At 48.0% G+C, this 27,177-nt stretch overlaps 1 protein-coding gene across 1 annotated transcript in view; it reads left to right on the top strand.

The window, feature by feature from the left end:
- LOC144094340 (uncharacterized) overlaps positions 1-25,802 on the top strand; it is a 194,150-nt gene extending 168,348 nt beyond the window's left edge. Inside the window, exons 2-3 of the mRNA XM_077628316.1 lie at positions 22,324-22,523; positions 25,706-25,802. Coding sequence (XP_077484442.1) covers positions 22,324-22,522 — 199 coding nt within the window. The 3' untranslated portion in view covers position 22,523; positions 25,706-25,802. The remainder of the gene's footprint in view (positions 1-22,323; positions 22,524-25,705) is intronic.
- The last annotated feature ends 1,375 nt before the right edge of the window (positions 25,803-27,177 follow it).

The following is a 27,177-nucleotide window of genomic DNA, read 5'->3' as shown; positions in this document are numbered from 1 at the left end:
ATCTCACAGCCCAGCTTGTCCAGTTACGCTGCACCGTAAGAGAGATGACTTCGCTAAAAGCCGGCTTTCTTCGTTCGTAAGAAGTTATCTCACAGAGAGATGGCTTTGTTGGTTCGTAAGAGGTAGTCATCTCACAGCCAAGCTTGTCCAGTTACGTTATACCGTAAGAGAGATGACTTCGCTCAGGGCCTGCGTTCTTTGTTGGTAAGAGGTAGTCATCTCACAGCCGAGCCTGCCCAGTTACGTTATACCTTACGGGAGATGACTTCTCTCAGGGCCGGCTTTCTTTGTTCGTAAGAGGTAGTCATCTCACAGCCGAGCTTGCCCAACTACGTCACACCTTAAGAGAGATGACTTCCCTGAGGGCCGACTTTCTTGGTTCTTAAGAGATAGTCATCTGACAGCCTACCATGCCCAGTTACGTTATAACGTAAGAGAGATGACTTCCCTGAGTGCCGATTATCTTGACTCGTAAGAGGTATTCATCTTAATGCCAAGACTGACCAGTTACGTTGTACAGTAAGAAAGATGACTTCGCTGAGGGGCTGCTTTCTTGGTTCGTAAGAGGTAGTCATCTCAAAGCCGAGCATGTCCAGTTGCGTTATACCGTACGAGAGATGACTTCGTATAGGGCCGGCTTCGTTGGTACGTAAAAGGTATTCATCTGTAAGCCTGACATGCCCAGTTCCGTAAGAGAGGACTTTGCAGAATGCCGGCTTTCTTGGCTCGTAACAGGTAACCATGTGTAAGAAGACATGCCAGGCTACGTTATATTGCAAGAGATATGACTTTACTGTGAGCCGGCTTTCTTGGTTCGTAAGAGGTAGTATTTCACAGCCCAGCTTGCCCAGTTACGTTATACCTTAAGAGAGATGACTTTCCTGAGGGCCGACTTTCTCGGTTCGTAAGAGGCTGTCATCTGTCAACCTAACATGTCCAGTTACGTTATACCGTAAGAGAGATGACTTCGCTCAGGGCCGGCTTTCTTGGTTCGTAAGACGTTATCTCACAGAGAGATGGCTTTGTTGGTTCGTAAGAGGTAGTCATCTCACAGCCAAGCTTGTCCAGTTACGTTGCACCGTAAGAGAGATGACGTCGCTCAGGGCCGGCTTTCTTCGTTCGTAAGAAGTTATCTCACAGAGAGATGGCTTTGTTGGCTGGTAAGAGGTAGTCATCTAACAGCCAAGCTTGTCCAGTTAAGTTGCACCGTAAGAGAGATGACTTCGCTCAGGGCCGGCTTTCTTCGTTCGTAAGAAGTTATCTCACAGAGAGATGGCTTTGTTGGTTCGTAAGAGGTAGTCATCTCACAGCCAAGCTTGTCCAGTTACGTTGCACCGTAAGAGAGATGACTTCGCTCAGGGCCGGCTTTCTTGGTTCGCAAGAAGTTATCTCACAGAGAGATGGCTTTGCTGGTTCGTAAGAGGTAGTCATCTCACAGCCAAGCTTGTCCAGTTACGTTGCACCGTAAGAGAGATGACTTCGCTCAGGGCCGGCTTTCTTGGTTCGCAAGAAGTTATCTCACAGAGAGATGGCTTTGTTGGTTCGTAAGAGGTAGTCATCTCACAGCCAAGCTTGTCCAGTTACGTTGCACCGTAAGAGAGATGACTTCGCTCAGGGCCGGCTTTCTTCGTTCGTAAGAAGTTATCTCACAGAGAGATGGCTTTGTTGGTTCGTAAGAGGTAGTCATCTCACAGCCAAGCTTGTCCAGTTACGTTGCACCGTAAGAGAGATGACTTCGCTCAGGGCCGGCTTTCTTCGTTCGTAAGAAGTTATCTCACAGAGAGATGTCTTTGTTGGTTCGTAAGAGGCAGTCATCTCACAGCCAAGCTTGTCCAGTTACGTTGCACCGTAAGAGAGATGACTTCGCTCAGGGCCGGCTTTCTTCGTTCGTAAGAAGTTATCTCACAGAGAGATGGCTTTGTTGGTTCGTAAGAGGTAGTCATCTCACAGCCAAGCTTGTCCAGTTACGTTGCACCGTAAGAGAGATGACTTCGCTCAGGGCCGGCTTTCTTCGTTTGTAAGAAGTTATCTCACAGAGAGATGGCTGTGTTGGTTCGTAAAAGGTAGTCATCTCACAGCCAAGCTTGTCCAGTTACGTTGCACCGTAAGAGAGATGACTTCGCTCAGGGCCGGCTTTCTTGGTTCGCAAGAAGTTATCTCACAGAGAGATGGCTTTCTTGGTTCATAAGACCGGCTTTCTTCGTTCGTAAGAAGTTATCTCACAGAGAGATGGCTTTGTTGGCTGGTAAGAGGTAGTCATCTCACAGCCAAGCTTGGCCAGTTACGTTGCACGGTAAGAGAGATGACTTCGCTCAGGGCCGGCTTTCTTGGTTCGCAAGAAGTTATCTCACAGAGAGATGGCTTTGTTGGTTCGTAAGAGGTAGTCATCTCACAGCCAAGCTTGTCCAGTTACGTTGCACCGTAAGAGAGATGACTTCGCTCAGGGCCGGCTTTCTTCGTTCGTAAGAAGTTATCTCACAGAGAGATGGCTTTGTTGGTTCGTAAGAGGTAGTCATCTTACAGCCAAGCTTGTCCAGTTACGTTGCACCGTAAGAGAGATGACTTCGCTCAGGGCCGGCTTTCTTCGTTCGTAAGAAGATATCTCACAGAGAGATGTCTTTGTTGGTTCGTAAGAGGCAGTCATCTCACAGCCAAGCTTGTCCAGTTACGTTGCACCGTGAGAGAGATGACTTCGCTCAGGGCCGGCTTTCTTCGTTCGTAAGAAGTTATCTCACAGAGAGATGGCTTTGTTGGTTCGTAAAAGGTAGTCATCTCACAGCCAAGCTTGTCCTGTTACGTTGCACCGTAAGAGAGATGACTTCGCTCAGGGCCGGCTTTCTTCGTTTGTAAGAAGTTATCTCACAGAGAGATGGCTTTGTTGGTTCGTAAAAGGTAGTCATCTCACAGCCAAGCTTGTCCAGTTACGTTGCACCGTAAGAGAGATGACTTCGCTCAGGGCCGGCTTTCTTGGTTCGCAAGAAGTTATCTCACAGAGAGATGGCTTTCTTGGTTCATAAGAGGCAGTCATCTCACAGCCAAGCTTGTCCAGTTACGTTGCACCGTAAGAGAGATGACTTCGCTCAGGGCCGGCTTTCTTCGTTCGTAAGAAGTTATCTCACAGAGAGATGGCTTTGTTGGTTCGTAAAAGGTAGTCATCTCACAGCCAAGCTTGTCCAGTTACGTTGCACCGTGGGAGAGATGACTTCGCTCAGGGCCGGCTTTCTTGGTTCGCAAGAAGTTATCTCACAGAGAGATGGCTTTCTTGGTTCATAAGAGGCAGTCATCTCACAGCCAAGCTTGTCCAGTTACGTTGCACCGTAAGAGAGATGACTTCGCTCAGGGCCGGCTTTCTTCGTTCGTAAGAAGTTATCTCACAGAGAGATGGCTTTGTTGGCTCGTAAGAGGTAGTCATCTCACAGCCAAGCTTGTCCAGTTACGTTGCACCGTAAGAGAGATGACTTCGCTCAGGGCCGACTTTCTTCGTTCGTAAGAAGTTATCTCACAGAGAGATGGCTTTGTTGGTTCGTAAGAGGTAGTCATCTCACAGCCAAGCTTGTCCAGTTACGTTGCACCGTAAGAGAGATGACTTCGCTCAGGGCCGGCTTTCTTGGTTCGCAAGAAGTTATCTCACAGAGAGATGGCTTTGTTGGTTCGTAAGAGGTAGTCATCTCACAGCCAAGCTTGTCCAGTTACGTTGCACCGCAAGAGAGATGACTTCGCTCAGGGCCGGCTTTCTTGGTTCGCAAGAAGTTATCTCACAGAGAGATGGCTTTGTCGGTTCGTAAGAGGTAGTCATCTCACAATCAAGCTTGTCCAGTTACGTTGCATCGTAAGAGAGATGACTTCGCTCAGGGCCGGCTTTCTTCGTTCGTAAGAAGTTATCTCACAGAGAGATGGCTTTGTTGGTTCGTAAGAGGTAGTCATCTCACAGCCAAGCTTGTCCAGTTACGTTGCACCGTAAGAGAGATGACTTCGCTCAGGGCCGGCTTTCTTCGTTTCGTAAGAAGTTATCTCACAGAGAGATGGCTTTGTTGGTTCGTAAGAGGCAGTCATCTCACAGCCAAGCTTGTCCAGTTACGTTGCACCGTAAGAGAGATGACTTCGCTCAGGGCCGGCTTTCTTCGTTCGTAAGAAGTTATCTCACAGAGAGATGGCTGTGTTGGTTCGTAAAAGGTAGTTATCTCACAGCCAAGCTTGTCCAGTTACTTTGCACCGTAAGAGAGATGACTTCGCTCAGGGCCGGCTTTCTTGGTTCGCAAGAAGTTATCTCACAGAGAGATGGCTTTCTTGGTTCATAAGACCGTTTTCTTCGTTCGTAAGAAGTTATCTCACAGAGAGATGGCTTTGTTGGCTGGTAAGAGGTAGTCATCTCACAGCCAAGCTTGGCCAGTTACGTTGCACCGTAAGAGAGATGAGTTCGCTCAGGGCCGGCTTTCTTCGTTCGTAAGAAGTTATCTCACAGTGAGATGGCTTTGTTGGCTCGTAAGAGGTAGTCATCTCACAGCCAAGCTTGTCCAGTTAAGTTGCACCGTAAGAGAGATGACTTCGCTCAGGGCCGACTTTCTTCGTTCGTAAGAAGTTATCTCACAGAGAGATGGCTTTGTTGGTTCGTAAGAGGTAGTCATCTCACAGCCAAGCTTGTCCAGTTACGTTGCACCGTAAGAGAGATGACTTCGCTCAGGGCCGGCTTTCTTGGTTCGCAAGAAGTTATCTCACAGAGAGATGGCTTTGCCGGTTCGTAAGAGGTAGTCATCTCACAGCCAAGCTTGTCCAGTTACGTTGCACCGTAAGAGAGATGACTTCGCTCAGGGCTGGCTTTCTTGGTTCGCAAGAAGTAATCTCACAGAGAGATGGCTTTGTTGGTTCGTAAGAGGTAGTCATCTCACAGCCAAGCTTGTCCAGTTACGTTGCACCGTAAGAGAGATGACTTCGCTCAGGGCCGGCTTTCTTCGTTCGTAAGAAGTTATCTCACAGAGAGATGGCTTTGTTGGTTCGTAAGAGGTAGTCATCTCACAGCCAAGCTTGTCCAGTTACGTTGCACCGTAAGAGAGATGACTTCGCTCAGGGCCGGCTTTCTTCGTTCGTAAGAAGTTATCTCACAGAGAGATGTCTTTGTTGGTTCGTAAGAGGCAGTCATCTCACAGCCAAGCTTGTCCAGTTACGTTGCACCGTAAGAGAGATGACTTCGCTCAGGGCCGGCTTTCTTCGTTCGTAAGAAGTTATCTCACAGAGAGATGGCTGTGTTGGTTCGTAAAAGGTAGTCATCTCACAGCCAAGCTTGTCCAGTTACGTTGCACCGTAAGAGAGATGACTTCGCTCAGGGCCGGCTTTCTTGGTTCGCAAGAAGTTATCTCACAGAGAGATGGCTTTCTTGGTTCATAAGACCGGCTTTCTTCGTTCGTAAGAAGTTATCTCACAGAGAGATGGCTTTGTTGGCTGGTAAGAGGTAGTCATCTCACAGCCAAGCTTGCCCAGTTACGTTGCACGGTAAGAGAGATGACTTCGCTCAGGGCCGGCTTTCTTGGTTCGCAAGAAGTTATCTCACAGAGAGATGGCTTTGTTGGTTCGTAAGAGGTAGTCATCTCACAGCCAAGCTTGTCCAGTTACGTTGCACCGTAAGAGAGATGACTTCGCTCAGGGCCGGCTTTCTTCGTTCGTAAGAAGTTATCTCACAGAGAGATGGCTTTGTTGGTTCGTAAGAGGTAGTCATCTTACAGCCAAGCTTGTGCAGTTACGTTGCACCGTAAGAGAGATGACTTCGCTCAGGGCCGGCTTTCTTCGTTCGTAAGAAGATATCTCACAGAGAGATGTCTTTGTTGGTTCGTAAGAGGCAGTCATCTCACAGCCAAGCTTGTCCAGTTACGTTGCACCGTAAGAGAGATGACTTCGCTCAGGGCCGGCTTTCTTCGTTCGTAAGAAGTTATCTCACAGAGAGATGGCTTTGTTGGTTCGTAAAAGGTAGTCATCTCACAGCCAAGCTTGTCCTGTTACGTTGCACCGTAAGAGAGATGACTTCGCTCAGGGCCGGCTTTCTTCGTTTGTAAGAAGTTATCTCACAGAGAGATGGCTTTGTTGGTTCGTAAAAGGTAGTCATCTCACAGCCAAGCTTGTCCAGTTACGTTGCACCGTAAGAGAGATGACTTCGCTCAGGGCCGGCTTTCTTGGTTCGCAAGAAGTTATCTCACAGAGAGATGGCTTTCTTGGTTCATAAGAGGCAGTCATCTCACAGCCAAGCTTGTCCAGTTACGTTGCACCGTAAGAGAGATGACTTCGCTCAGGGCCGGCTTTCTTCGTTCGTAAGAAGTTATCTCACAGAGAGATGGCTTTGTTGGTTCGTAAAAGGTAGTCATCTCACAGCCAAGCTTGTCCAGTTACGTTGCACCGTGGGAGAGATGACTTCGCTCAGGGCCGGCTTTCTTGGTTCGCAAGAAGTTATCTCACAGAGAGATGGCTTTCTTGGTTCATAAGAGGCAGTCATCTCACAGCCAAGCTTGTCCAGTTACGTTGCACCGTAAGAGAGATGACTTCGCTCAGGGCCGGCTTTCTTCGTTCGTAAGAAATTATCTCACAGAGAGATGGCTTTGTTGGCTCGTAAGAGGTAGTCATCTCACAGCCAAGCTTGTCCAGTTACGTTGCACCGTAAGAGAGATGACTTCGCTCAGGGCCGACTTTCTTCGTTCGTAAGAAGTTATCTCACAGAGAGATGGCTTTGTTGGTTCGTAAGAGGTAGTCATCTCACAGCCAAGCTTGTCCAGTTACGTTGCACCGTAAGAGAGATGACTTCGCTCAGGGCCGGCTTTCTTGGTTCGCAAGAAGTTATCTCACAGAGAGATGGCTTTGTTGGTTCGTAAGAGGTAGTCATCTCACAGCCAAGCTTGTCCAGTTACGTTGCACCGCAAGAGAGATGACTTCGCTCAGGGCCGGCTTTCTTGGTTCGCAAGAAGTTATCTCACAGAGAGATGGCTTTGTCGGTTCGTAAGAGGTAGTCATCTCACAATCAAGCTTGTCCAGTTACGTTGCATCGTAAGAGAGATGACTTCGCTCAGGGCCGGCTTTCTTCGTTCGTAAGAAGTTATCTCACAGAGAGATGGCTTTGTTGGTTCGTAAGAGGTAGTCATCTCACAGCCAAGCTTGTCCAGTTACGTTGCACCGTAAGAGAGATGACTTCGCTCAGGGCCGGCTTTCTTCGTTTCGTAAGAAGTTATCTCACAGAGAGATGGCTTTGTTGGTTCGTAAGAGGCAGTCATCTCACAGCCAAGCTTGTCCAGTTACGTTGCACCGTAAGAGAGATGACTTCGCTCAGGGCCGGCTTTCTTCGTTCGTAAGAAGTTATCTCACAGAGAGATGGCTGTGTTGGTTCGTAAAAGGTAGTCATCTCACAGCCAAGCTTGTCCAGTTACTTTGCACCGTAAGAGAGATGACTTCGCTCAGGGCCGGCTTTCTTGGTTCGCAAGAAGTTATCTCACAGAGAGATGGCTTTCTTGGTTCATAAGACCGGCTTTCTTCGTTCGTAAGAAGTTATCTCACAGAGAGATGGCTTTGTTGGCTGGTAAGAGGTAGTCATCTCACAGCCAAGCTTGGCCAGTTACGTTGCACCGTAAGAGAGATGAGTTCGCTCAGGGCCGGCTTTCTTCGTTCGTAAGAAGTTATCTCACAGTGAGATGGCTTTGTTGGCTCGTAAGAGGTAGTCATCTCACAGCCAAGCTTGTCCAGTTAAGTTGCACCGTAAGAGAGATGACTTCGCTCAGGGCCGACTTTCTTCGTTCGTAAGAAGTTATCTCACAGAGAGATGGCTTTGTTGGTTCGTAAGAGGTAGTCATCTCACAGCCAAGCTTGTCCAGTTACGTTGCACCGTAAGAGAGATGACTTCGCTCAGGGCCGGCTTTCTTGGTTCGCAAGAAGTTATCTCACAGAGAGATGGCTTTGCCGGTTCGTAAGAGGTAGTCATCTCACAGCCAAGCTTGTCCAGTTACGTTGCACCGTAAGAGAGATGACTTCGCTCAGGGCTGGCTTTCTTGGTTCGCAAGAAGTTATCTCACAGAGAGATGGCTTTGTTGGTTCGTAAGAGGTAGTCATCTCACAGCCAAGCTTGTCCAGTTACGTTGCACCGTAAGAGAGATGACTTCGCTCAGGGCCGGCTTTCTTCGTTCGTAAGAAGTTATCTCACAGAGAGATGGCTTTGTTGGTTCGTAAGAGGTAGTCATCTCACAGCCAAGCTTGTCCAGTTACGTTGCACCGTAAGAGAGATGACTTCGCTCAGGGCCGGCTTTCTTCGTTCGTAAGAAGTTATCTCACAGAGAGATGTCTTTGTTGGTTCGTAAGAGGCAGTCATCTCACAGCCAAGCTTGTCCAGTTACGTTGCACCGTAAGAGAGATGACTTCGCTCAGGGCCGGCTTTCTTCGTTCGTAAGAAGTTATCTCACAGAGAGATGGCTTTGTTGGTTCGTAAGAGGTAGTCATCTCACAGCCAAGCTTGTCCAGTTACGTTGCACCGTAAGAGAGATGACTTCGCTCAGGGCCGGCTTTCTTCGTTTGTAAGAAGTTATCTCACAGAGAGATGGCTGTGTTGGTTCGTAAAAGGTAGTCATCTCACAGCCAAGCTTGTCCAGTTACGCTGCACCGTAAGAGAGATGACTTCGCTCAGGGCCGGCTTTCTTGGTTCGCAAGAAGTTATCTCACAGAGAGATGGCTTTCTTGGTTCATAAGACCGGCTTTCTTCGTTCGTAAGAAGTTATCTCACAGAGAGATGGCTTTGTTGGCTGGTAAGAGGTAGTCATCTCACAGCCAAGCTTGGCCAGTTACGTTGCACCGTAAGAGAGATGACTTCGCTCATGGCCGGCTTTCTAGGTTCGCAAGAAGTTATCTCATAGAGAGATGGCTTTGTTGTTTCGTAAGAGGTAGTCATCTCACAGCCAAGCTTGTCCAGTTACGTTGCACCGTAAGAGATGTGACTTCGCTCAGGGCCGGCTTTCTTCGTTCGTAAGAAGTTATCTCACAGAGAGATGGCTTTGTTGGTTCGTAAGAGGTAGTCATCTCACAGCCAAGCTTGTCCAGTTACGTTGCACCGTAAGAGAGATGACTTCGCTCAGGGCCGGCTTTCTTCGTTCGTAAGAAGTTATCTCACAGAGAGATGTCTTTGTTGGTTCGTAAGAGGCAGTCATCTCACAGCCAAGCTTGTCCAGTTACGTTGCACCGTAAGAGAGATGACTTCGCTCAGGGCCGGCTTTCTTCGTTCGTAAGAAGTTATCTCACAGAGAGATGGCTTTGTTGGTTCGTAAGAGGTAGTCATCTCACAGCCAAGCTTGTCCTGTTACGTTGCACCGTAAGAGAGATGACTTCGCTCAGGGCCGGCTTTCTTCGTTTGTAAGAAGTTATCTCACAGAGAGATGGCTTTGTTGGTTCGTAAAAGGTAGTCATCTCACAGCCAAGCTTGTCCAGTTACGTTGCACCGTAAGAGAGATGACTTCGCTCAGGGCCGGCTTTCTTGGTTCGCAAGAAGTTATCTCACAGAGAGATGGCTTTCTTGGTTCATAAGAGGCAGTCATCTCACAGCCAAGCTTGTCCAGTTACGTTGCACCGTAAGAGAGATGACTTCGCTCAGGGCCGGCTTTCTTTGTTCGTAAGAAGTTATCTCACAGAGAGATGGCTTTGTTGGCTCGTAAGAGGTAGTCATCTCACAGCCAAGCTTGTCCAGTTACGTTGCACCGTAAGAGAGATGACTTCGCTCAGGGCCGGCTTTCTTGGTTCGCAAGAAGTTATCTCACAGAGAGATGGCTTTGTTGGTTCGTAAGAGGTAGTCATCTCACAGCCAAGCTTGTCCAGTTACGTTGCACCGTAAGAGAGATGACTTCGCTCAGGGCCGGCTTTCTTCGTTCGTAAGAAGTTATCTCACAGAGAGATGGCTTTGTTGGTTCGTAAGAGGTAGTCATCTCACAGCCAAGCTTGTCCAGTTACGTTGCACCGTAAGAGAGATGACTTCGCTCAGGGCCGGCTTTCTTCGTTCGTAAGAAGTTATCTCACAGAGAGATGTCTTTGTTGGTTCGTAAGAGGCAGTCATCTCACAGCCAAGCTTGTCCAGTTACGTTGCACCGTAAGAGAGATGACTTCGCTCAGGGCCGGCTTTCTTCGTTCGTAACAAGTTATCTCACAGAGAGATGGCTTTGTTGGTTCGTAAGAGGTAGTCATCTCACAGCCAAGCTTGTCCTGTTACGTTGCACCGTAAGAGAGATGACTTCGCTCAGGGCCGGCTTTCTTCGTTTGTAAGAAGTTATCTTACAGAGAGATGGCTTTGTTGGTTCGTAAAAGGTAGTCATCTCACAGCCAAGCTTGTCCAGTTACGTTGCACCGTGGGAGAGATGACTTCGCTCAGGGCCTGCTTTCTTGGTTCGCAAGAAGTTATCTCACAGAGAGATGGCTTTCTTGGTTCATAAGAGGCAGTCATCTCACAGCCAAGCTTGTCCAGTTACGTTGCACCGTAAGAGAGATGACTTCGCTCAGGGCCGGCTTTCTTCGTTCGTAAGAAGTTATCTCACAGAGAGATGGCTTTGTTGGCTCGTAAGAGGTAGTCATCTCACAGCCAAGCTTGTCCAGTTACGTTGCACCGTAAGAGAGATGACTTCGCTCAGGGCCGACTTTCTTCGTTCGTAAGAAGTTATCTCACAGAGAGATGGCTTTGTTGGTTCGTAAGAGGTAGTCATCTCACAGCCAAGCTTGTCCAGTTACGTTGCACCGTAAGAGAGATGACTTCGCTCAGGGCCGGCTTTCTTGGTTCGCAAGAAGTTATCTCACAGAGAGATGGCTTTGTTGGTTCGTAAGAGGTAGTCATCTCACAGCCAAGCTTGTCCAGTTACGTTGCACCGCAAGAGAGATGACTTCGCTCAGGGCCGGCTTTCTTGGTTCGCAAGAAGTTATCTCACAGAGAGATGGCTTTGTCGGTTCGTAAGAGGTAGTCATCTCACAGCCAAGCTTGTCCAGTTACGTTGCATCGTAAGAGAGATGACTTCGCTCAGGGCCGGCTTTCTTCGTTCGTAAGAAGTTATCTCACAGACAGATGGCTTTGTTGGTTCGTAAGAGGTAGTCATCTCACAGCCAAGCTTGTCCAGTTACGTTGCACCGTAAGAGAGATGACTTCGCTCAGGGCCGGCTTTCTTCGTTTCGTAAGAAGTTATCTCACAGAGAGATGGCTTTGTTGGTTCGTAAGAGGCAGTCATCTCACAGCCAAGCTTGTCCAGTTACGTTGCACCGTAAGAGAGATGACTTCGCTCAGGGCCGGCTTTCTTCGTTAGTAAGAAGTTATCTCACAGAGCGATGGTTGTGTTGGTTCGTAAAAGGTAGTCATCTCACAGCCAAGCTTGTCCAGTTACGTTGCACCGTTAGAGAGATGACTTCGCTCAGGGCCGGCTTTCTTGGTTCGCAAGAAGTTATCTCACAGAGAGATGGCTTTCTTGGTTCATAAGACCGGCTTTCTTCGTTCGTAAGAAGTTATCTCACAGAGAGATGGCTTTGTTGGCTGGTAAGAGGTAGTCATCTCACAGCCAAGCTTGGCCAGTTACGTTGCACCGTAAGAGAGATGACTTCGCTCAGGGCCGGCTTTCTTCGTTCGTAAGAAGTTATCTCACAGAGAGATGGCTTTGTTGGCTCGTAAGAGGTAGTCATCTCACAGCCAAGCTTGTCCAGTTACGTTGCACCGTAAGAGAGATGACTTCGCTCAGGGCCGACTTTCTTCGTTCGTAAGAAGTTATCTCACAGAGAGATGGCTTTGTTGGTTCGTAAGAGGTAGTCATCTCACAGCCAAGCTTGTCCAGTTACGTTGCACCGTAAGAGAGATGACTTCGCTCAGGGCCGGCTTTCTTGGTTCGCAAGAAGTTATCTCACAGAGAGATGGCTTTGCCGGTTCGTAAGAGGTAGTCATCTCACAGCCAAGCTTGTCCAGTTACGTTGCACCGTAAGAGAGATGACTTCGCTCAGGGCCGGCTTTCTTGGTTCGCAAGAAGTTATCTCACAGAGAGATGGCTTTGTTGGTTCGTAAGAGGTAGTCATCTCACAGCCAAGCTTGTCCAGTTACGTTGCACCGTAAGAGAGATGACTTCGCTCAGGGCCGGCTTTCTTCGTTCGTCAGAAGTTATCTCACAGAGAGATGTCTTTGTTGGTTCGTAAGAGGCAGTCATCTCACGGCCAAGCTTGTCCAGTTACGTTGCACCGTAAGAGAGATGACTTCGCTCAGGGCCGGCTTTCTTCGTTCGTAAGAAGTTATCTCACAGAGAGATGGCTTTGTTGGTTCGTAAGAGGTAGTTATCTCACAGCCAAGCTTGTCCTGTTACGTTGCACCGTAAGAGAGATGACTTCGCTCAGGGCCGGCTTTCTTCGTTTGTAAGAAGTTATCTCACAGAGAGATGGCTTTGTTGGTTCGTAAAAGGTAGTCATCTCACAGCCAAGCTTGTCCAGTTACGTTGCACCGTAAGAGAGATGACTTCGCTCAGGGCCGGCTTTCTTCGTTCGTAAGAAGTTATCTCACAGAGAGATGGCTTTGTTGGTTCGTAAGAGGCAGTCATCTCACAGCCAAGCTTGTCCAGTTACGTTGCACCGTAAGAGAGATGACTTCGCTCAGGGCCGGCTTTCTTCGTTCGTAAGAAGTTATCTCACAGAGAGATGGCTTTGTTGGTTCGTAAGAGGTAGTCATCTCACAGCCAAGCTTGTCCAGTTACGTTGCACCGTAAGAGAGATGACTTCGCTCAGGGCCGGCTTTCTTCGTTCGTAAGAAGTTATCTCACAGAGAGATGGCTTTGTTGGTTCGTAAGAGGTAGTCATCTCACAGCCAAGCTTGTCCAGTTACGTTGCACCGTAAGAGAGATAACTTCGCTCAGGGCCGGCTTTCTTGGTTCGCAAGAAGTTATCTCACAGAGAGATGGCTTTGTTGGTTCATAAGAGGCAGTCATCTCACAGCTAAGCTTGTCCAGTTACGTTGCACCGTAAGAGAGATGACTTCGCTCAGGGCCGGCTTTCTTCGTTCGTAAGAAGTTATCTCACAGAGAGATGGCTTTGTTGGTTCGTAAGAGGTAGTCATCTCACAGCCAAGCTTGTCCAGTTACGTTGCAAAGTAAGAGAGATGACTTCGCTCAGGGCCGGCTTTCTTGGTTCGTAAGAAGTTATCTCACAGAGAGATGGCTTTGTTGGTTCGTAAGAGGTAGTCATCTCACAGCCAAGCTTGTCCAGTTACGTTGCACCGTAAGAAAGATGACTTCGCTCAGGCCCGCCTTTCTTGGTTTGTAAGAGGAAGTCTTCTCACAGCCGAGCTTGCCCAGTTAGGTTATACCGTAAGAGAGATGACTTCAGTCAGGGCCGGCTTTCTTGCTTCGTAAGAAATGACACAGAGAGATGGCTTTCTCGGTTCGTAAGAGACGGTCATCTGACGTCCTAATATAATTATTAATAATAATTGGTTTTTTGGGGAAAGGAAATGGCGCAGTATCTGTCTCATATATCGTTGGACATCTGAACCGCGCCGTAAGTGAAGGCATGAAGGAGGGAGTGAAAGAAGAGAAATAGGTGCCGTAGTGGAGGGCTCCGGCATAATTTCGACCACTTGGGGATCTTTAACGTGCCCTGACATCGCACAGCACACGGGTGCCTTAGCGTTTTTCCTCCATAAAAACGCAGCCGTCGCGGTCGGGTTCGAATCCGGGAATTCGGGTCAGTAGTGGAGCGCTCTAACCACTGAGCCATCGCGGCGGCCGCCTAATATGTCCAGTTGCGTTATACCGTAAGAGAGATGACTTCGCTGAGTGCCGGCTTTCTTGGTCTTAAGAGGTAGCCATCTCACAGCCTGCCATCCCCAGTTACGTTATACCATAAAAGAGATGACTTCCCTGAGGTCCCGCTTTATTGGTTCGTAAGAGGTAGTCATCTCACAGCCGATCTTGCCGAGTTAAGTATTACAGTAAGAGAGATGACTTCGCCCAGGGCCGGCTTTCTTTGTTCGTAAGAGGTGGCCATATGTAAGAATAACATGCCAGGCTACGTTATACCGTAAGAGAGATGACTTCCCAGGGGACCGGCTTTCTTGGTTCGTAAGAGGTAGTCATCTCACAGCCTACCATGCCCAGTTACGTTATAACGTAAGAGAGATGACTTCCCTGAGTGCCGATTATCTTGACTCGTAAGAGGTATTCATCTTAATGCCAAGACTGACCAGTTACGTTGTACAGTAAGAAAGATGACTTCGCTGAGGGGCTGCTTTCTTGGTTCGTAAAAGGTATTCATCTCACAGCCGAGCTTGTCCAGTTACGTTATACCCTAAGAGAGATGACTTCGTTCAGGGCCGGCTTCGTTGGTACGTAAAAGGTATTCATCTGTAAGCCTGACATGGCCAGTTCCGTAAGAGAGGACTTTGCAGAATGCCGGCTTTCTTGGCTCGTAACAGGTAACCATGTGTAAGAAGACATGCCAGGCTACGTTATATTGCAAGAGATATGACTTCACTGTGAGCCGGCTTTCTTGGTTCGTAAGAAGTAGTATTTCACAGCCCAGCTTGCCCAGTTACGTTATACCTTAAGAGAGATGACTTTCCTGAGGGCCGAATTTCTCGGTTGGTAAGAGGCTGTCATCTGTCAACCTAACATGTCCAGTTACGTTATACCGTAAGAGAGATGACTTCGCTCAGGGCCGGCTTTCTTCGTTTGTAAGAAGTTATCTCACAAAGAGATGGCTTTGTTGGTTCGTAAGAGGTAGTCATCTCACAGCCAAGCTTGTCCAGTTACGTTGCACCGTAAGAGAGATGACTTCGCTCAGGGCCGGCTTTCTTCGTTTGTAAGAAGTTATCTCACAAAGAGATGGCTTTGTTGGTTCGTAAGAGGTAGTCATCTCACAGCCAAGCTTGTCCAGTTACGTTGCACCGTAAGAGAGATGACGTCGCTCAGGGCCGGCTTTCTTCGTTCGTAAGAAGTTATCTCACAGAGAGATGGCTTTGTTGGCTGGTAAGAGGTAGTCATCTCACAGCCAAGCTTGTCCAGTTACGTTGCACCGTAAGAGAGATGACTTCGCTCAGGGCCGGCTTTCTTCGTTCGTAAGAAGTTATCTCACAGAGAGGTGGCTTTGTTGGCTCGTAAGAGCTAGTCATCTCACAGCCAAGCTTGTCCAGTTACGTTGCACCGTAAGAGAGATGACTTCGCTCAGGGCCGGCTTTCTTGGTTGGCAAGAAGTTATCTCACAGAGAGATGGCTTTGTTGGTTCGTAAGAGGTAGTCATCTCACAGCCAAGCTTGTCCAGTTACATTGCACCGTAAGAGAGATGACTTCGCTCAGGGCCGGCTTTCTTCGTTCGTAAGAAGTTATCTCACAGAGAGATGGCTTTGTTGGTTCGTAAGAGGTAGTCATCTCACAGCCAAGCTTGTCCAGTTACGTTGCACCGTAAGAGAGATGACTTCGCTCAGGGCCGGCTTTCTTCGTTCGTAAGAAGTTATCTCACAGAGAGATGGCTTTGTTGGTTCGTAAGAGGCAGTCATCTCACAGCCAAGCTTGTCCAGTTACGTTGCACCGTAAGAGAAATGACTTCGCTCAGGGCCGGCTTTCTTCGTTCGTAAGAAGTTATCTCACAGAGAGATGGCTTTGTTGGTTCGTAAGAGGTAGTCATCTCACAGCCAAGCTTGTCCAGTTACGTTGCACCGTAAGAGAGATGACTTCGCTCAGGGCCGGCTTTCTTCGTTTGTAAGAAGTTATCTCACAAAGAGATGGCTTTGTTGGTTCGTAAGAGGTAGTCATCTCACAGCCAAGCTTGTCCAGTTACGTTGCACCGTAAGAGAGATGACTTCGCTCAAGGCCGGCTTTCTTGGTTCGCAAGAAGTTATCTCACAGAGAGATGGCTTTGTTGGTTCATAAGAGGCAGTCATCTCACAGCCAAGCTTGTCCAGTTACGTTGCACCGTAAGAGAGATGACTTCGCTCAGGGCCGGCTTTCTTCGTTCGTAAGAAGTTATCTCACAGAGAGATGGCTTTGTTGGTTCGTAAGAGGTAGTCATCTCACAGCCAAGCTTGTCCAGTTACGTTGCACCGTAAGAGAGATGACTTCGCTCAGGGCCGGCTTTCTTGTTTCGCAAGAAGTTATCTCACAGAGAGATGGCTTTGTTGGTTCGTAAGAGGTATTCATCTCACAGCCAAGCTTGTCCAGTTACGTTGCACCGTAAGAGAGATGACTTCGCTCAGGGCCGGCTTTCTTCGTTCGTAAGAAGTTATCTCACAGAGAGATGGCTTTGTTGGTTCGTAAGAGGTAGTCATCTCACAGCCAAGCTTGTCCAGTTACGTTGCACCGTAAGAGAGATGACTTCGCTCAGGGCCGGCTTTCTTCGTTTGTAAGAAGTTATCTCACAAAGAGCTGGCTTTGTTGGTTCGTAAGAGGTAGTCATCTCACAGCCAAGCTTGTCCAGTTACGTTGCACCGTAAGAGAGATGACTTCGCTCAGGGCCGGCGTTCTTGGCTCGCAAGAAGTTATCTCACTGAGAGATGGCTTTGTTGGTTCATAAGAGGTAGTCATCTCACAGCCAAGCTTGTCCAGTTACGTTGCACCGTAAGAGAGATGACTTCGCTCAGGGCCGGCTTTCTTCGTTCGTAAGAAGTTATCTCACAGAGAGATGGCTTTGTTGGTTCGTAAGAGGTAGTCATCTCACAGCCAAGCTTGTCCAGTTACGTTGCACCGTAAAAGAGATGACTTCGCTCAGGGCCGGCTTTCTTCGTTCTTAAGAAGTTATATCACAGAGAGATGGCTTTGTTGGTTCGTAAGAGGTAGTCATCTCACAGCCCAGCTTGTCCAGTTACGCTGCACCGTAAGAGAGATGACTTCTCTCAGGGCCGGCTTTCTTTGTTCGTAAGAGGTAGTCATCTCACAGCCGAGCTTGGCCAGCTACATCATAACGTAAGAGAGATGACTTCCCTGAGTGCTGATTATCTTGGTTCGTAATTCCTCTGACAGCCTAACATGCCCAGCTTGCCGAGTTTAGTTATACCTTAAGAGAGTTGACTTTGCTCAGGGCCTGCTTCCTTTGTTCGTAAAAGGTAGCCATCTCACAGCCGAGCTTGCCTAGTTATGTTATACCGTAAGAGAGGTGACTTCCCTGAGGGCCGGCTTTCTTGGTTCGTAAGAGGTGGTCATCTGATAGCCTAACATGCCCAGTTACGTTATACCGTAAGACATATGACTTCCCTGCGGGCCGACTTTCTTGGTTCGTAAGAGGTAGTCATCTGACAGTCTAACATGCCCAGTTACGTTATACCGTAAGAGAGATGACTTCGCTGAGGGCCGGCTTTCTTGGTTCGTAAGAGGTTATCTTCTGAGAGCCTAACACGCCCAGTTACGTTATACCGTAAGAGAGATGACTTCGCTCAGGCCGGCTTTCTTGGTTCGTAAGAAGTTATATCAGAGATGGCTTTCTTGGTTCGTAAGAGGTAGTCATCTCAAATCCGAGCTTGCCAAGTTACGTTATACCGTAAGAGAGATGACTTCGCTCAGGGCCTGCGTTCTTTGTTGGTAAGAGGTAGTCATCTCACAGCCAAGCCTGCCCAGTTACGTTATACCTTACGAGAGATGACTTCTCTCAGGGCCGCCTTTCTTTGTTCGTAAGAGGTAGTCATCTCACAGCCGAGCTTGCCCAGCTACATCATAACGTAAGAGAGATGACTTCCCTGAGTGCTGATTATCTTGGTTCGTAATTCCTCTGACAGCCTAACATGCCCGGTTACGTTATACCGTAAGAGAGATGACTTCCCTAAGGGCCGAATTTCTTGTTTCGTAAGAGGTAGTCATCTGACAGCCTAACATGCCCAGTTACGTTATACATAAATTATGGTGAGGCATAAAAAAAAAGAAACAAAGAGCCTCTGCCTGCGCCAGTTACGTTATACAGTAAGAAAGATGACTTCCCTGTGTGCCGGCTTTATTGGTCGTAAGAAGTAGTCATTTTACAGCCTAGGCTCCCCAGTTACGTTATGCCATATGAGAGATGACTTCCCTGAGGACCTACTTTCTTGGTTCGTAAGAGGTAGTCATCTCACAGCAGAGCTTCCCCAGCTACGTTATAGCGTAAAAAAGATGACTTCGCTCAGGGCCGGCTTCCTTGGTTCGTAAGAGGTATTCATCTGTAAGCCTTACATGCCCAGTTAGGTTATAGCGTAAGAGAGATGAGGTCGGAGGGCTGACTTTCTTAGTTCGTATGGGGTAGTCATCTGTAAGCCTAACATGCGCAGTTACGTTATACAGTAAGAGAGATTACCGCTGAGGTCCGGCTTGCGCACACCTTGGACCAGCACTATAACATGAACGATACATGCTGCGTCGAAAATAATAGAGGTTGGGCCGGTGACTTTGATAAGCGCCTAAGGCCGGTCCTTGAGCAAATTGAAATCGCTTCTTTTTGGGAGCCTCGTCTCTCGGAAATTGTCCTTATCTCCTGATGACTGGTTAGAATAGGCTGCTGCAGCAAAGTCTGGAAGCCCGCAGTCAGCAGGAGATGAAGGAAAACGTTCTTGATGTATGGAACCGTCAGTGGTTGAGGCACAACGAAGAACTGTGGAGGGAGCGAAGGCCCCGGAAGAACGAAGACCAGGCGCCCTGGTCGAGCGGTAGACGAAAGACCCTTTATTAGATGAGGACACCAATGAGTGTGTGAGGACCTGACACATATATAAGCTAATTACAAAGTACACGTCTGCAAAGTCAAGACTAGACAAACTACTAACTGAAGAAGAACCAAAACTACATATACAGCATGCGCTCCCTACGTTGTAGAAAACAAAGAACTATGGAAGGAACGAAGATCAACATAGAACATTCGACATGGGACTAACTACACGAAATGAAATCCAAAAGTGAGTATTCTCTCACTGAAAATGAATTGCACACACACTGAAATTTAATGCACACACACACACGCGCATCCACACACACACTACACACATGCACACACACTTTCGCCTTCCACAAGGCGTCCCCTGAGAGTAGTGTTGCTGGTGTCCCCAGAACAGTTTCGGGCTTCTCATTGAGCTGTGTGCTCAAGCCTACATCTAATCTTTCATATTTCCACACGTTATTGACAAACTCTGGATATGAATAGGGCCCTTCTACGAGAAAAAATTAATCTCGCATGGTGGAGCACACGTATCACGCGAATGAGCATCTCATTTCAGTTCCACTGCACAATGCACTGGCGGAAGAAGATTAGTCCGTGAATGGAGTCGCAAACACCATAGGGCGGCCGCGAGCCAATCGGCTATGTTGCGAACCTTTACGATGGCGATAGTGACTGTCGACGTCGTGGTCGCGCACTGGAAAGCATGAAAGCCCGAGAATGCTTCCGTGTGTGTTGCACTGTCCGAGACTGGAAATATGTGCAGCCACCTTGTAGGCGAATGCACCTCGGATGCGGGCGGCGTTGCATGTGATGTCGGTTGCCTCGTAGACGAATGAACCTTTGGTGTGGGCGGCTTTGCAGCTGCCCTCGCGTTGGGATTACCATTGCGTCGAACTACAGTGCGTCTGCTACGGTTTGTTTATACTGCGTCGCGATGCGAACAGATGCCGAAAACGTCACTGATGTTCACCCTGGCAACAGTCTTTCAAGTACTCGCTGACAGGCGACTCCCATTATGAAGTGGTCGCGAAGCATCTCGGCAGACGCGGCATAGTTGCACGCATCCACTAAAGGCCCGCAGAGCCGTGACGTACTCAGAAATATTCTCCCCTGGCTCTTGCCTTCTTCGCTGAAAACGCTGTCGCTCGAAGACATGTGACACTGCTGAAAATTCTTGTCTGGCTTCCTATTCGTCCGCTGCGTCCTCACTCGTTGCGTTCGTCGTCGTTACAAGTGGCTGAGCAGCCTTTCGTGCATAATAAATGCGACTGTCCTCATCACCGATGTGATGAATTAGGAGTGCACTTTTGTTGTCTGCTAACAGTCGTGGCCTTCTTTTTAGCTACAGGTATGTCTGAAACTTCTGGTACCACTTGAGAGTACAGCACCTGGGGTCGGCCCAACATAAGTAAAAACGTCGGTAGCGACTGCACGATGAAACTCGGTATTACCGCCTCCTGAGCCATTTCTTGAAACCTCAGTAGTATTCCTCGAAGAAAGGAGAAAGTCCTTGTTTTTCTTTAATATGCTAACCTTCCGAGCATACTACGCAATGTTTTCTGTGGCATTGAGTCTGACTGGTTCCGGCCATGTCATGGGCTCCTTCCCTAACGGGGAAGCCGGTGCAAGATGCGACGTCATCTTGTGTGCAGTGAAAGAAACCGCGTCCACTGACGCCGGTTACTGAAATGAGGCACTCGACATTAATTTCGAGGTTCCCGTATAAAATAGTTGTAGCTGGACGGTAAGCTTCGTATATCCTTTCAGTCCTTTATGAAATCTATTGTTCACAGATTTGGAAATGGTGCTTCAACAAAAAACCACCTACACCTACAAAGACAACTAGACTAGACAATGCACTAACGGAAACAAGAACCAAAACCACATATACAAGAACCACCGAGCGTGTAGCTAAGAATCAGGACGAAAAAAAAATCTCACAATATTACTTGCCTTAGATATAAACACCTTAAAATAAGTGTTTTCAGGACAACGTAAAAGTCGCACAGCGTCGAGGAAAGGACTTCAAGGTCATCGTGTGGGATGCTCATCAAAATCACAACATTCAGTGTGCCGACAGCGCTTGCCGGACCGTAGCATTTTGCACATCATCATCAGCCTGACTACGCCCACTGCAGGGCAAAGGCCTCTCCCATGTCTGCCCAGTTATCCCTGCCCTTTGGCAGCTGCGCCTGCCGTATGCCCATAAACTTCTTAATGTCATCCGCCCACCTATCTTTCTGCTGCCCCAGCTACACTTGCCTTCTCTCGGAATCCACTCCTTGCCTTCGCGTTACGTGTTACACTCAAGCCCATTTCTTCCTCTTGATCTTGACTAGGATGTCATTAACCCGCGTTTGTTCCCTCACCCACTCTGCCGGCTTCCGGTTTCTTAAAGTTTCTTAACGCTTTCTTAACGTTATCATTTTTCTATCTATGGCTCACTGTGTTGTCCTTAACTTCAGCTGAACCCTTTTCGTTAGCCTGCACGATTCTGCCGCGTGGGTGAGTACCGGTAAGATACAGCTTTCGTACACTTTTCTCTTGAGGAATACCAGTAAACCGTCATGCATGAACTGAGAGAACCTGCCATATGCGCTCCGCCCTATTGCTATTCTAGTTATTAATGTGTAAGAATTGTATGCCTATGTGGGCGGTTTGGGCGTGGACTAGATAATCTCGGTCCTATAACGGAGGAACTATCTGGTATATCGGAAAAAGAATGGTATCATCGGATAGAGCATGGAAGGAGTATGTGCAAGTGACAAAATGGTTAAGGTGGGTTAAATACGTAATTAATTAGAGCCAATTAAGTCGAAAAAACGCTTCTGTGGAGTTCAAGATGGCCGCCAGCCGACTTCCGGTTTCGGCTTGAGACTTCCGGTCACGTGATTTGTGGGCGTAAAATGAAAAAGTGTGCGCTTCCCGTCGCCGGGGAAGGAGTGCCGTTCCGGGCGCGCGCGTCGTAATGGATTGCGCGCCGTCTGCGAGCCTGTCGTTAAAGATCTTAGCGCTAAGATTTTAAGAACTTAAGAGTGCAAATGAGGCGAAAAGGAAGCGAAAGAGTGCAAATGAGCCGAAAAGGAATGCAGAAAGGGTGCCGCAGTGATCTCTAACGTTTCCTTCCCTCTCATGATCCGGATCAGCGGTCACTACCTGTCCTAAGTATGCATACTCCTTTACCACTTCCAGCGGCTCGCTATCAATTGTGAACTGTTTTTTTCCTTGCTAGACTATTGAACATTCGCCATAACTGCTACCGCGTAACTCTACATTCCAGCGTCGTTCATGTACCGTCGCTCTGGCGATTGTGCAGCGTCTGAAAACCGGTGAAGTTCACATTTTAATCCTCAATGTACGTCCTTGTCATGCCAATGGCAATCATAGTCTTGTTTTCTGAAGTTAAAAAGAAGGCCCACTTATAATCTTATAGTCATGGAGCGATCCTGACGTATTTAAAACTCTGCGAAACAAAAGGAGCAGGAAGAGAACTACGAAATAGGCGAAGCATTTTTACTAATCACCATTAGCGTAACTACGACAAAGATGCGTTAAATTTTCCTTTTTGCGTAGCCTTCAAATGTTACTTTACCAAGCTAACCTGCATTCTTCACCCCATGCCTGCTGCCGCCACTGCTGACCATCTTCTCTTCCCACGAATTGCTGGACGCGCGGCAGTTCGAATGGCACTAATCGCCACTGCTTGCGCAGACGGCCAGGCGACATCACGTGGCCTGTATCCAGGATGGAGCATTATGGCGGGCCAAAGACGACCAGTTCTGAGCCCAACCTGAGTGCGCTGTGCGTGTGGGAGTCCGACAACAGCACGGAGACTGAGCCCAACCTGAGTGCGCTCAGCTTGCGCCAGTCCGACAAGAGCGTGGAGACTAAGCCCGTGGATGGCGAATAAAGTACGGAAGCTTTAAAAAACGCATTCTCTCGATAACAGCTGTTGGTTAAGCTGCTAAGACGTGTAATTACACAACAAAGTTGGACGAAATCTAAAAAAATGAGCCTTTCAGTTCATTACCGAGACAAACTTTGTTTTCTTATAAGTAAATCTGGCAAGTTAGTGGATTAACTCGTTTACTGCTTGTTTACGGCCCAGATGTATTCCGCAATATTTAGCACAGCATGACTTTTCAAAGTTTCCAGTTGCACCCTACGCCTTTTTTCTCTTTCTTGAGGGCACATATGGCCCTTTATATAAGCTTTACTCGGCGCTTGAAGGCTGTCAAGTATCCGCGAGGAAAAATTGTCACGCTTCTCGGCCAGAGCGCCTATGCGTCACTTCGCACGCGGGGCCGACCTTTGGTGCTGCGGTCGCCGGCGCTCACTTCTTACGAGGAGCAAGTGTGCTCTCTCAGCTATCGAGACATCCTAGAGCGCGGATTCCGTTTTGCGGCACCGCAGAAATGATCCTAATTTCATGAGCTATGATACGAATTAGTTTGATTGGAATGAGGTCATAATGCGTCGCCACCTAATGATCGTAACGCAATTATCGCGTCTACTGCCCACCTTCATCTCCTTTAGAATTATGACTTTTTTCCCAAACGGCATAATTCCAGACTGTTTAAACACTTTGTCGAAGAAAATAGAAGCATTATAAATATAAATATTAACATAACGAACTTTAACAATTAACTTTATCAATCCTAACAGTCGAATTCGCACAAAGCGTTGGGAATGTTTTCTTTGCTGCATACTTAAACCATTAACTCAGCAACCAAGTGTTACGCAACCAGTTTCAATACATTAATTGGTTCTATTCTGAACATCTTTCACACCGTTCACACTCGAGGAGTCGTTGACTTCGCTTTCGGCAATCATTATCCTCTTATTCGCGACGCCCTGACTGAAGATTCAGAGGCGTCTAGCCCGCAAGGATTCGAAAGGAAACAGCTTCCCGCACAGGGAGAGATGCTGAAATAGAAATGGACTGTGGTAGTTTAGTTTAACTGCGACGTCGCGTATGCTGATTCAAAGAGGGCGTGCAACTGGCACGGATATGAAGGAAGAGTAGTGGCCGCAATAGGGAAGTCGGGATTGCAGCAGAGACTCGCCGGGTTCGTTAGGCATGGCGCCGGTAGAAAGAAGTGTCCGCAGACCGACATGCGTGAGAGTGGGAACATTTGGCCAACGGCAGATTTTTCAAATTGGAAACAGAGGGGAGAGTTTTAGACAGTAAGGCTCGAGGTAAGAGTGAGTTGACGTGTGATTGTGGCGTTAGTGACAAAGCCGGGGAACAGGCTTCCTTGGTTAAGCCGGCATCTGAGAAATGAGAACGAATCGCCGAGTAAAGTGCAGCATTGAATGCCGTGCTGGCAAAGGGGGCAAGGGCCCAAGGGTAGCCGAGCAGTATTGCTCAGAGCAGATTGCCTAGCTACAGAGAAACAGCCAGGATGAGGTGTAATCGGAAGAAGACAACCCTCATAGAAGTGAGTTGCCTGACTAGGAAACAGTCGAATGCCCTTCGGTCGATTGCGCTGAACTGACGCTTTGCTGCGAGAGCGAAGAGACTGCCAAAATTTGATTCAAACAAAAGAGTGTCCGCATAGTGCTTCTCAAAAAATGTGAGGAAACAGCTCTTGATCACGTGAAAGACTAAATGCAGCAAAAGGAAGAGTGAACGGAATGAGTCGAAAGAGCATAAAAAGGCCAGACTTAAGATTCAGGGGTGCTAACATATACGTGTGACAATGAAGTCCCAGTTAGTCTTAAACGTAAAAAAATCCATTCTCGTCTGCCTGTCGTAAAACATACAGGAGTTATCCTTATAATCAGGTGATGCACACGGATGGTGATGCACACGGATGAGTAAGCCAGCAGCACAAAGAAAAATATCATTACCGCGGGAGCAGCGAGCTGCCTGCGAAAAGGCAACAGTCCGCAAGAAGATGAGCCCAGCCATATTGCTTTTAGCAAAGAATGGTGAGCGCAAAATTGAGGCGGTCTGAGAGAGCAAGCAGTGGTAGTCGTCAGAAAACGCGTGTGCGGAGTTCGAGACGAGAAACATCCTGCCTGCACCCGTCAAGGCTTTCTCGTCGCTCACAGCTGAGTAGAAAAGCACGACGAAAATAAACTGAGTTCAAAAGCTACAAAGCCTCCGGCGCTTAGTAAGGATGGACAGCAGGCGCTCTTTTCGCAATCCACACATTGCCCGGTGATACCCCATCCGGCTTTCCTTGCGTTGTGTTGAGTCTTTGGAAGCAGGTCGCCAAAGTGCACAAACGCTCGCGAGCGGCAAGGACGTAATTAACTTGACGCATCCTGTCATGCCTTCACAACTGAAAGGGAGTCAGAGTGCTACCCCAACGGGCGCAGCGGAAAGAACACTAGGCAAAACACCGCGTAATATTTCCAAGTGTGCAAACTTAGTAGTGCAGCTGTCTGCTGCAACTTTATTCTCTCTCGCAGTAGAATGTTTTTAAATATAAAACACGTCAGCTTATTTTTCGTTGCGAAAGGAGTTTCGGATGATAAAGGAGTAATTAATTTGACACAAATGTGCTTTTTAAAGTTTAGGGCTGAAATTCTGTGAGCGTGTAAGTGTGCAACGTGCCCGATTTAGAACCGTTCATGTTATTTTTGTGAAGTAGAGGGTCTAAATATGCGCAACTTTTTAATTTCTTTCTCGAAAGCAGATTATAATGCATGTCTCAAGAGTCTAAACTCGAAAAAACAAGAGGACGACTTTCTTGAGAGCATGCACGAAGGACACAGCGAAAAAATTATATTCTGTACAAAAAAAAATTATTTGCTAGAAATCTCGGCTTTGCGTTTCTGGACTACCGCCATTTCCTAGCATGTACAAGCATGGGGCCAGCGCAAATAGCGCCCGTTCCAGACATTGCCGATAATCTCAGCGGCTCGTCCAGCGTGTTCCAGCAAATTACAGTGTGGTCCAAACTTTTGCCATTGTAACCTCTACTCTTCTAGTACGCCTCCAGAAAATTCCAACGAGCAACAATGTTCCCAGTAAAAACCAGTACGGGAATAATACTGGTTTCGCGTTAAAAGATGAAGGAATGCGTTGGTGTTACCCCAGTAGAGTTTTCCCTGACTCCCGTCTTTACTCCATCTCACACAGGAGCAAGTCTTCCGGCCAAGACAACCGGGCTTTGGTCTGGGAAAAGCCCCACCGCTAACAGCAGGAACGCACGATGGAAGAGGCAGACGTTGAATGCACGGCCCATAAGAGAAAATAAATGGAAACTGGTGTGGTATAACTACCAGCAACGCTTCGGTAAAGGTGTTGATCGCATGCGACACTGCCACCGTAAACTCCTTTTCTGCAGCTGATATAACCGATGCTGACAAAACAACCTCCGCGACAAAACAGCCTTTCTAGTTCCAACAGCGCATAATCACCTGCTCTGGGCCATCTCGTGCAGGCTGAAATATGTCCAGCACACTTTTCCAGTCAAATCATTTAAGGTAGCTGGTTTCCTGAGCGGCGTTACCACTGCGGTTAATAAAGCAGTTAGGTAAATCAGAGTTGAAAATGGAAATCAGTCACTCAACCCCAACACTAGTCATCAGCTTCCTTTCTGCTGCTGTACACCGAAATAACACCAGCGCCGCCATTCTGAGAGTCTTCGATAATCTAACGTGAAGACAACGATGGGTCCACGCCGCCAACGTTGCCTTGCTAGCTGCTTACAGGAAGCTTCAATGAAAAATTATCACTTGCACGGTGTATCGTTTCGAAGCGATGAATGGGATTATGAGGGATGCCGTAGTGGAGGGCTCCGGATAAGTTAGACTACCCGAGGTGCTTGAACGTGCACTGAAAATGCCTCTACACGGTAGATTTTGCATTTTACCTCCATCGAAATGCCGGTAACACGGAAGGGATCGAATGAGCCACCTTTTGATCAGCAACTGCACGTCAAAGCCACTAAGCCACCGCGGTGGGTCGAGGCTTCACTGGAAGCGAGGAAAATGTTGTGCACTGTAGGAAGTACGTACGGCGCCTCGTCTGAAGATTTGCCCTGGCAAATCGACAGCACCTCATGGATTCCTAGTTGGTGACTTGTCACATCCCTTTAACTGCTCATGAGTCATCTTCAGGAGGTTAATTTTACGTGTTAGCCGTTATAGGCAGCCCACCTCGAGCCGTCGCGTGGATGAAGCCCGTCCAAGGTCAGCGATCAAAGGGGCCAGAAGAGAAAGGTGAGATAGCGAATGGTGGGAAGGCGATGGGAGAACGAAGGGAATAAGTAGGGGGAGCAAATGGACAGACGCTGTTGCCGACAGACGGGCTGAAATTAAAGACAAACGCAACGACGCCGCCCGCCGCTCTCTATCTGAGCCGCAAAGGCCATCGGCCCCGTGACCTGGTCTAATCGGTTCAGTGCTGCTATCTCTCCGCGAGCGGCTGCAGCAGTAAAAAACAGTAGAAAATAGCATAGTTACGGCTAGCCTTTGCGCGGCCTTGCGAAAATCTTGTTTCTACGCTGTTGAACTCAGCGTCGCAAACCAGGTAAACCAACTGACTGCAGCTGGGTATCTCTTGCAGTACTTGCTGTAGCTGTAGTTTCCCACAAATTGATAGCATTC

This window comes from Amblyomma americanum, chromosome 1 (genome assembly GCF_052857255.1).
Source record: "Amblyomma americanum isolate KBUSLIRL-KWMA chromosome 1, ASM5285725v1, whole genome shotgun sequence".
Classification (NCBI taxonomy): domain Eukaryota; kingdom Metazoa; phylum Arthropoda; class Arachnida; order Ixodida; family Ixodidae; genus Amblyomma; species Amblyomma americanum.
The sequence above is the reverse complement of the archived record's forward strand: the minus strand, read 5'-3'. Positions and strand labels throughout refer to the sequence as shown.